The 10,641-nt window shown below is 40.4% G+C and overlaps 1 protein-coding gene across 1 annotated transcript in view; it reads left to right on the forward strand.

Moving 5' to 3' along the window:
• ptpn9a (protein tyrosine phosphatase non-receptor type 9a) overlaps window positions 1-10,641 on the forward strand; it is a 224,515-nt gene that overhangs the window by 102,653 nt on the left and 111,221 nt on the right. The window contains exon 3 of the mRNA XM_078532553.1: window positions 3,299-3,388. Coding sequence (XP_078388679.1) covers window positions 3,299-3,388 — 90 coding nt within the window. The remainder of the gene's footprint in view (window positions 1-3,298; window positions 3,389-10,641) is intronic.

The raw sequence follows: 10,641 nt of genomic DNA on the forward strand, positions 1-10,641 counted from the left end.
AGTGTGCCCTTTTGGTGATGACCATACCCATGGAGCTTGGATGGAGTAAAGCTCCTGTCAGAGGTGCCCCAAGATCAAATCCTGTGTGAAGATGAGTTGAACTGCTCCTGAGGAAGAGTGTTGAAGGACTTTGTGGCTGAGGGGGAGGGATGAGTCAAATTTACCTTCAGGGTATATAGTTTATACACTAAGATAAAAGCAAAAAACTGCAGACACTGGAAATCCAAAACAAAAAGAAAAATACCTGGAAAAACTCAACAGGTCTGACAGCATCTACAGAGAGGAACACAGTTAACGTTTCGAATCCGTATGACTCTTCAATAGAATTGTTGAAGAGTCATAAGAACTCGAAACGTTAACTGTATTCCTCTCCTCAGATGCTGTCAGACCTGCTGAGTTTTTCCAGGTATTTTTGTTTTTGTATATAGTTTATACAATTGCCTTAGCATTGTGGCCAAGAGAAATACGCTTCCACGTATGGAGTGTTAAGGGGACTGCCTGTAAATCTTGTGGGATCTATCTTCTTTGTATTGGCTTTTTAAAGTGTAATTTATAGTTTCCACTGAATACAATTTATGTATTAATTCATGTTTCATTTTTGTCGATTTTGGTTTGATGTTAAATTAAAAGATATAACAAGTGAAATCTTGACCATCTGCTTCTTGCATTTACGTAGTTTGGTAAGTTCGGTTCTTTTAGGTTATTGGTCTCCGCGGGGATTATAGCAGTCGTCTCTCTTTGCCGTCTTCAAAGCTGTGAAACTCTTCCTTTCCCACGTTCTTTCCTTCCTTTCCTCCTACAGTCATCAGGTTTTCAAAGACAAAACTTGGTGTTATCTAATGACTGTTTCCTCTGTTACGTTGTCTCCTGTCGGTCTTTTTAAACGTTAGCCTCCTCCTTCCAACTTGGTTATTCATTTTTAAAAAAAATGTGCATTGAGGGAGTGGCCAGCTATGAATATAATGAACATTTGAGCTTTCAAATAGTTGAATAACTCTAAGAACAAACAAGTGTGCATGAAATTGCAGCCTTTCAGCTGGTAGTTTTTGCATTTTTGTGTGTGCGCGCTTCTCTCTGTTTTAATAGTTTCCATCACTGCTTGTGGGGAGGGAGGAGGAGGACAGCAGTGAGGCAAGGGAGAGGGTAAAGTTTTCTGTAGACAATAACATGACCACCAACGATACAAATATGTCCATTGCCCAACACATTTGAGGAAAGGATGATGAGGAGATATTGCTACTCACTGCGCCTTGAGTTTCACTCACCTAGTTAGGTTGGTGTGTGTGTGTGTCCACTGTTTTCAGCTCCCTTTGGGAGATCAGACAATGGATGAAGACAAACTGCCTAAAGTCCAGTTGGATGGTGTCCAAAAATTCAGATCCCACACAGTAATTCATAAGCCATGTGCAAAGGAAGAATTCTTTCCCACAGCTGTTGATTTCACTACTACCCTCCCTTTACCCTGAATGAAAACAGTCATGCACAAAGTGGACCATGTTGTTGCAGTTTGTGCTAGCAATTAAAGACACTCAAAGCCATTGCTGCAAACTCAGTATTGGGAACACCATAAGTGAAGCTAGGCCAGCCCTTGTCTTGTATTCTAATTAGGATTGTGTTTAACTATGCCTAATCTGTTGCGTTTCTGTGAACTACTCTCCATTCCGTACAAGGAAGTGTGTTTCTCTTGCCTATTATGCTGATGCAGTCGTATAAACTATATACCCTGAAGGCAAATTTGACTCATCCCTCCCCCCCTGCCAAATGTAGCTTGAAGACTGTGCTGTTTTGTTTGCTGTTAAGCTTCCCAACTAGACTTTGCAGTGACTGTCACCTCATCAGAACTGCAATGACTTCAATCAGACAACAAAGTGCCTTATTGCCAACCATGAATTGCAAATAAAGACAGTCCTATCGCTGTCTTGAATTCTGAGACAGTTGTGGCATTGCATGCAAAAGCAAAATACTGTGGATGTTGGAAATCTGAAATAAAACCAGAAAATTCTGAATATTCTCAGTCGGTCAGGAGGCATCATGGAGAGAAAAGCACATTAATGTTCAAATAGATTATGTATCCAAATTGTTTGACCACCTTAGTTATCTGACTTTTCGGGTTCTGACCTACCTTTTTAGGTGCCTGAGTGACTGCCAGATAAGCAGATACAGTTTCTTAAATTGAACAGCTGTAGAAACATAGGATCAGTTTCACAACCATCATAAAACAACTGCTGATCCATCTTGGAATGGTCCAGAGGCTGTAGCAGGTTCTGGTGTTGAAGTGGAGCATAAATTGCTTTCTGTTTCAAAATTAGCAAGTTTTCTGAGAGGAATATTGCATTGAATGCTTTATTGCAATATTTGAGTAGAACAGCTATAACTGATACTGAACATAGTACAGCTGTAACTGATCCAGAACATATATGACGAAAACTGGCCATGGTGCAGTACAGCTAATCCAACTGATCTCAGAGCCCAAATGAACTGCATCCACTAATTCATCTGAAAACAGAAAAGTAGGCCAACCAGCATCTGTGGAGAGGAAAGACCTTTTATGTGTAATTCTCCATCAGAGCTGCAAAGTATCAATCCTGTCTTTGCTTTTTTAGCAATGTTGGCTTATCTGCTGTGTATTTCAGTAATTCCTGCTTTTATTTCAGGTTTGTAGCACTGGAGGTTTTCCTTTTGCTTGTCCTGCTATGGTGCTAAACTTGGGTTCTGCTTGGTTACAATCAATCCAGGGACATTGTGGGTAGGAAAGAAGCTACAAAAGTGCTTGATGGATTTAGGGTGCTCTTTTTGCAGCTTGTAGCTGCTCATTCCTATGGAAAACAAATTATGTATACATCTTAAAAGAGGGAGAAAGGTACTTGCCATTATGATCTCTCTAACTTAGTCCTTACAGTGTTGTTGAGAAGAATAAGGTAAATGATAAACTGAAGGTTGCTTATTTGAAGAATGTCCATTATAGTCACTGATACGTTGCTCTTCCATTCTCATTTTTCTAGATTATCCACATGGGTCAAGTGTCCATACTGAAAATGTAACTCATAGCTGCCAAGAGATTCACACTTTTGTATATAAAAAAACTCAACAAAATAAATTGATGTGATCATTATTGGCTGAAATATGCCAATACAGAGTATACTCCACACACTATCATTTGAAAATATATATGTGGTCATAGTACTTTAAAGCTTGGTTTGCAAGGTAACAGTGTTTGGAGAATATCATGGCGAGAGTGAACATGCTGCACATGTTGATATTTTATAAAATAATTGAAATATTTTTGGTTTCTTTTCAGGATACCAGGTTGAAAGAAGGGATTGTAAAGTTGAAACCACACGAAGAGCCTCTTAGATCTGAACTGCTGAGTGGCAAATTCACCATCTTGGTAAGATTATTAAAAGTCTTAATGTATTGTGTTCTGTCTTTCCCGATGAGATTGCATGATTCTCGGTCTGGAGTAATAGCTGTATGTGGCTGCGCCATTTCAAGATGAGATGGGCTTTTCCTTGACTACATTTTTATGTCGGTATAACAGTGGAATGCATTTAGACTCTTGGACGACTTTCTCAGAAATTTGAACCTGGTGTGGTTGGGAGCACAGTGAACAGGAGATGTTATCCTGGGGGAATTTCTCATAAGTCTACTGTATGCTTCAGCATCCATGGTTTGCCAAATAATAATGAACTGGGCATTTCAGTGTAATTATACATGGGAACACAGTTCCAGGAAACAAGCAGCTGTGGGAGATACTGACAGCATTGCAAGGTAATACAGGAGAGTCAAATTGTCAGCGGATGGTTACTGCTCTGTACTGCCCTGCTCTTAAGCTTATGTAAGAAAGAACTAGATAAGCACATGAGAGAGAAAAGAATAGAAGGATATGCAGACAGTGAGATGAAGAGGGATGGGGGGAGGCTAATGTGAAGCATAAAACCCAACAGAGACTGGTTTGGCTGAATGGCCCGTTTCTGTGCTGTAAATTCTATGTAATGTATTATTTGCATAACAGAAAAGTGCTCTATAAAGCAGAGTCCATGGCATTGACATGTTAGTTGGACAGAATCCTCACTGACATGCCATGGTGAACAGAATCCTCTGTACCACCCCCATCTTTGCAACAATAAAATGACTTCTGGTCAAATATCACTTTACTTGTCCTGGTTGGCCATGTGATTGCAATTCTCCAGGAATTCTTCTCTGATATCTGTGGCCTTTTCCTTGGATTAGTAATCTCTGCTCTTGGCTGTGTTGAAATAGGGATACACCCCTAGCTCTTGTATTCCTCGCATAGCCACGAAAGCCTGGTGTAAGTGCCAATAGCTATTGGGAGTGACAAATTTTGCGTGATCCACTTTGGCAACCCTAACAGTTTTCTTTCTCTTTGGGAGAAACCCTCTTTGCTCTATTCCACCTGGTGGTGATACCAAGGTCACCTACCTCTCTGGGGAATTTAGTGTGTCAATTTTAGCCCAATTATAAGCTCATTTTCATATCTATGTGCCATATTTGAAAATCAGCCTTCTTTTCTGTAGCTCAGTGTCACTGCTCCTTGGGTGAAGGGGGCCATATTGACATAAGATATCCTGATCAGAGAGAGCATGGCCACAATTGCATAAAATGAACATGACTTGGAAGATTCCAGAAATAACTTTTGTGGTTTGCTGGGGACTGCAATGAATACAGTGTGTGCAATGCATACTGAGAGCACAGTGAAATATTATTTATTCATTCATTAAGCTTCAGTGCTGGGAAGGCTGAGACCTCCCCTCTTTTGGGGATATTTTTAGGTCCCTGCCATCAGTCTATCTGAGATACACTTAAACTTTCAAAAGGATTTGCAAAGTAAACTTCAGCTCCTATACAGGACCAAAAATAACCAAAATGTTGCATAAAAAAAGTACATTTGCTAATGTTGAACTGCCTTGTTGATCCCATTCTCAGCTGATGCTTATACTTTAGATTCATGGAATGATGTAGCACAAAAGGGGGTTATTCAGCTTTTTGTGGCTGTACTGGATTCCTTGAGTGTTTGCAGTGTTAGCCAGGATGTTTAAGATGAAAGGAAGATATGCTTTGTGGGGAGGGAATGAAAGAGGAACTCATTTGATCTGGAATGCTGTCACAGGTCAGCTAAGGAGGGTACCCACTCTGGAATGGCAATGGGGTTGACCTTTAGAGTAAAGGAGACACTCTTGAACAAGATCAGTTTCTAATCGGAAACTATGCTGCTGTCAGTGTGGAAAGCAGCACTGTATCAGTTGTATCACCTGGAGAGCCCCTGCGATGGCTTGAGATGGTGAATTTACTTCATGGTTTGGAACTAAGGCACACAAGGCAGGAATTTAGCTGTTTCAATTCCTTGTCTGAGCTTCAACTGATTTTTTGCCAAGGCATTTAAAAAGGAATAAAGGTAAGTATAGAGGGTTGTTCTTAAAAGGCTTGAGCAAGAGAAAAGACAGTCCAGGGATAGATCTTCTGTTAATCTTTTAATAATTTTTCAGAAAAATGTGCACTGAAGCCAACTGCAATGTTTAAGGTGAAATTGTTCATTGATATTGGCTACACTTAACTCATAAACAATGCTTCTTGGGCAAGGCAGGGAAGGGGTCAGTAGCTGCAGGAGAAGAGGGAAAGGACTTTTGAGAGCAGGAAGTAGCAGCTTTAGAGGTGGAAGAAACTACTGTGGCTTTACTTGTAGGCAATCATGACTACAGTGTGACAGCATTTCCAGTCCCGTGCTTTCTTTGATCACAAGCTCAATTATGCAAATCATACCTTTCTAGAAGCTTAAAATTAATTACACTGACTGCTAATCAATTTTAGAATAGTGCATTATTTAAATGATTCCAACAGTACATTGTTCCATCACTATTACTATGCATAGTGTTGCACCAATTCCACAGTACTTGTTGAAGGAGTAACAAAGACTTTGCATTAAAAAATTTGCTTGATATCAAAGAGAGACTTATGCAAGTTTTTCACTAAATACATTTCAGTTTTTACTGGTGTTTAATACTATTAGGCACTCACAGAATGCAGGACAATAAATGAGATGAAAATTACTTTTCTTTTCAATCCTGCTTTTTTTCCTTCTCAGGTCTGTTGAATCCAAGTTATTTTTTATGTTATGCTCTTTTACATCACAACTAACACAATTTCACAAATCTACTATTCAATGAAACTCTACTCCAATATTTTTTCTCTTACTGTAATGGAACAGATTTGGCCAATGTGCCTATTGTTCATTATTTCACACCTATTTTAATATATGTGGTCACCAGAAATTGTGAAGTGAAATGTGTTTCTTATTCTGGATTCTACTTACTGATCAGGGACATAGGTGACATCTGCTTACTGTATAGAAAGGTCTTGGCTATCAAGATTCCTAATGTACAAATAGCAAAAATTCCTGAGATTATTAATAAGCTATTGCATCATTATCTTATGGTAACAATACAATGTAAGTCTGATTTTCAAACTGAATATTTCCATTACTTTAGAATGAAAATGTGTCAGTAGCTCCTTGGCACAAAGTAAAGATTTTCCCATTTAAATTTGTTTTAAATATACTGTACAATATATAAAGGCAGTGAGTATGAAGCAACAAATTTGTTATCTTTCCTTTTTTAAAAAAAATTGAACTAAACTTTTCTTGTTTGTAATCACACCTCAGGAATAACAATTCCCAGGGCCAATTTCCCAAGATTTGGGGAGGTGGGGGCGGATGACAGAGGCACAGTATTAACAGGGTGGGGACAGAGAGAGGAGAATATAATGGAATCTGTAAAGATAGCTCAAATTAAAAATAGGCTTCCTGTCAGATAACACAGTGTTTCATTAGGGCATGTGGGTCTTTTAAAGGGAAATTTGGAAGATGTGTATGGAAACAGCAATCATAAGTTGTGACTCAGGAGTCCGTTTGACCTCGCATGTCTGTGCTGGTGCTAGTTCTTTTAATTAAATGTGTTTCAGTCAACACAATTGAAGGTTGATTAAATACTATATCTAGGTTTTTGGCTTATGAAACTGCAACATGGGTAGGAAAAGATAAAAGTAATATAAATATGTATCAGTTGGAATGGGAATTACAAGCACATACTTCCCAACTCAACCATGCACAGTTTCAAAAGTATCTCTTTATATGTGTTCGAAGGAAACCCCAGTTAATGCCCATCAACTGCACATAATGAATATATAATTAACAGGGTAGAGTGGAGGGCAGAACAAGGATTCCAGTCTTGACTATGCTGACACATAATGATGATGTGTCAATATCATCAGAAGAATGAAGACAGAAGAACATGGGTTCAAAATAAATGAACCTCAAATAAATGCTAACAGAGAGATGAAAACATGGAACAGTCTCAGCAAGTGCATTCGATGTGGTGTTGATGAATTCCTTCAAGTAAAAGGGCTGGGTGATGATTTGGTTCTAACCAGTATAAGTAGTTATAAGGGTAAATATGGACTGAGATGAAAGAGGCAGCATTTGAAATATTGGATGGGCTAAAAATTGTGCAAGGACGTGGCAGATTCAATTATGGCTTACAGAATGGAACTGGATGAGCACCTGAAGGGAAAAAAAATTGCCAAGCTGTGAGGAAAGGGCGAGGGAGTGGGACTAGCAAAATGAGCCATGCAGGGAGCTGGCACAGATTTGATGGGCTAATTGGCTGCCTTCTATCTTGTAAGCATTCTATGAGATGACCAAATACTCCATTGGAAATCAAATAACTTGTTGGGGGGGGAGTGTGAGGGAGAGGCATTCTCTGGGAGTGGGTATCAGTGAGGATGGAATCTTAAGATTGTGTAAATATTTTTGCTGGAGCCACTAAGGATCAGGGATCAGGGAGTAGGTTTGTAGTTTATTGAGATTAAGTAAGGGTGGCGGTGGGGGGGGGGGGGGGGGGGGGGAGTTCCCAACAAGGTAAATTTTGCATGTTCTGTGATCTCCAGAATCACAGATGCCAGTCTTGAGCCGATTTGATTCACTCCATGTGATATCAAGAAATGGCACTGGATACTGCAAAGACTATGGGCCCTGACAAAATTCTAGCAATAGTGCTGAAGACTTGTGCTCCAGAACTTGCCGTGCCCCTAGCCAAGCTGTTCCAGTACAGCTACAACATTGGCATCTACCCAGCAATGTGGAAAATTGCCCAAGTATGTCCTGTACACAAAAAGCAGGACAAATCCAACCTGGCTGATTACTGCCCCATTAGTCCACTCTCCATCATCAGTAAAGTGATGGAAGGGGTCATCAACAGTGCTATCAAGTGGCACTTGCTTAGCAATAACCTGCTCACTGATGCTCAATTTGGGTTCTGCCAGGGCCACTCAACCTCTGACCTCATTGCAGCCTTGGTTCAAACATAGTCAAAAGAGCTGAACTCCTGAGGTGAGGTTAGAGTGACTGCCCTTGACATTAAGTGAGCATTTGACCAAGTGTGCATTTGACCAAGTGTGGCCAAGAAGCCCTAGCAAAACAGGAGTCAATGGGAAATTGGGGAAAACTCCCTGCTGGTTGGAGTGGCACAAAGGAAGATAGTTGTAGTTGTTGGAGGTCAATGATCTCAATTCCTGGACATGGTGGAGGAATTCTTCAGGGTAGTGTCCTAGGCCCAAACATCTTCAGCTGCTTCACCAAAGACCTCCCTTCCATCATAAGGTAATAAGCGGGGATGTTCGCTGATGATTGCACAATGTTCAGCACCATTTGCGACAACTCAGATACTGAAACAGCCCATGTGCAAATGCGGCAAGACTTGGACAATATTCAGTCTTGGGCTGACAAGTGGCAAGTAACATTCGCGCCACACAAGTGCCAGGAAATGACTATCAGAGAATCTAACCATCGTCCCTTGACATTCAGTGGCATTACTATCACTGAATTCCCCACTGTCAACATCCTGGGGGTTATCATTGACCAGAAACTGAACTGGACTAGTCATATAAGTACTGTGGCTACAAGAGCAGGTCAGAGGCTCTGAATCCTGCGGTGAGTCCCTTCTGACTCCCCAAAGGCTGTCCACCATCTACAAGGCACAAGTCAGGAGTGTGATGGAATACCCTCCACTTGCCTGGATGAATGCAGCTCCAACAACACTCAAGAAGCTGGACACCATCCAGGACAAAGCAGCCCACTTGATTGGCACCTCATCCACAAACATTCACTCCCTCCACCACCGACGAACAATGGCGCAGTGTATACCATCTACAAGATGCACTGCAGAAATTCACCAAGGCTCCTTAGACAGCACCGTCCAAACCCACAACCACTACCATCTAGAAGGACAAGGGCAGTTGACACACGGGAACACCACCACCTGGAAGTTCCCCTTGAAGCCACACGCCGTCCTGACTTGGAAATATATCACCGTTCCTTCACTGTCACTGGGTCAAAATCCTAAAACTCCCTCCCTAACAGCAGTGTGGGTGTACCAACACCACATGGACTCCAGCGGTTCGAGAAGGCAGCTTTGAGGGCAATTAGGGATGGGCAATAAATGCTGGCCCTAGCCAAAAATGCCCACGTCCCATGAATGAATAAAAAAAAGACCAAGGGCAATACATCAAGCTATCTAGTCAGCTAAGCACAAAAGTTTGAAAAACATAGTTGGTGCAGACCACAGACTTCGATTTCATGAAAGCTCAAGTACATTTTTGGCACAAGATTTTTTTTTAATAATGCTGGTATGTAAACTGGGATACTCAAAAAATAAATGAATGGAAAATTTGAAACTTCAAAACTGACCCTTCAAGCCATGAAGAGTAAATTCCATTTTCAGGAAGAGGTTACAAAGTTATGTTTATTTTACTGGATTATTATCTGATGCTTTTTTTTTTGCTGTCTTTGAAATGCAAGGAACAAGTGCACAGAAAAAATTTGGAATCAAGTAAAATATGTTTTGCACACTCACCACCTTACTTAACGAGACCCTGCAGTAAAAGGTATTGGAAATAAAAATTTTCACTGAATGTATCTGGTATAAATAGTGCTGGTCTATTATGTAGTATTCAGCTTCAACCTATTAAACATTGAGTGGAGAGAACATCAAACTTCCGGGAGACTTGAAGGAATTTCAGCATTAGGACACCTTTTCAAAATAATTAATTGCAGCTTTGATGTCAATTTTCTTTAAAATGGTAAGCACTGATTTACGCTGGGGGAAGATGCCTTGGATTGAGTTAGCTCTGAAGGAAATTTAATTTATCCTCTGAACTGAAGCTGAAAAATCCGGAATCACTGCCTATACACTAGTTTATTCAGTATCAGTAAATATTTTTATTTTTAAAAAAGTAAACCTGAAAACCAGTACTTGAGTATCATCAGGAAAAGTTTTAAACAAGGATCTTTGAATTGAAACATGTTATCCCTGGTGAACAGGCCTATGTTGTGGGAAGTGCGAGGAGATGAATCATCAAATAGAGGGGAGTGTTAATTTAAAGAACTCCCGTCTACAATCGTTTGCCTCACCAAATCTTTCCGCACTTTGAGTACCCTCCTCAAATCATAGCTCTTTGAGCACAACTTTGGTTAACTCCCAGCTCAGGCTTATGGTCCAGCTCTCCTTGTAAAGGGATTTCAGAAGTTCCACTGCATAAAGGGTGCTTTACAAGGGGAAGCACTTTTCTTCT

This window comes from Cetorhinus maximus, chromosome 30, assembly GCF_964194155.1.
Source record: "Cetorhinus maximus chromosome 30, sCetMax3.hap1.1, whole genome shotgun sequence".
Taxonomy (NCBI): Eukaryota; Metazoa; Chordata; class Chondrichthyes; order Lamniformes; family Cetorhinidae; genus Cetorhinus; species Cetorhinus maximus.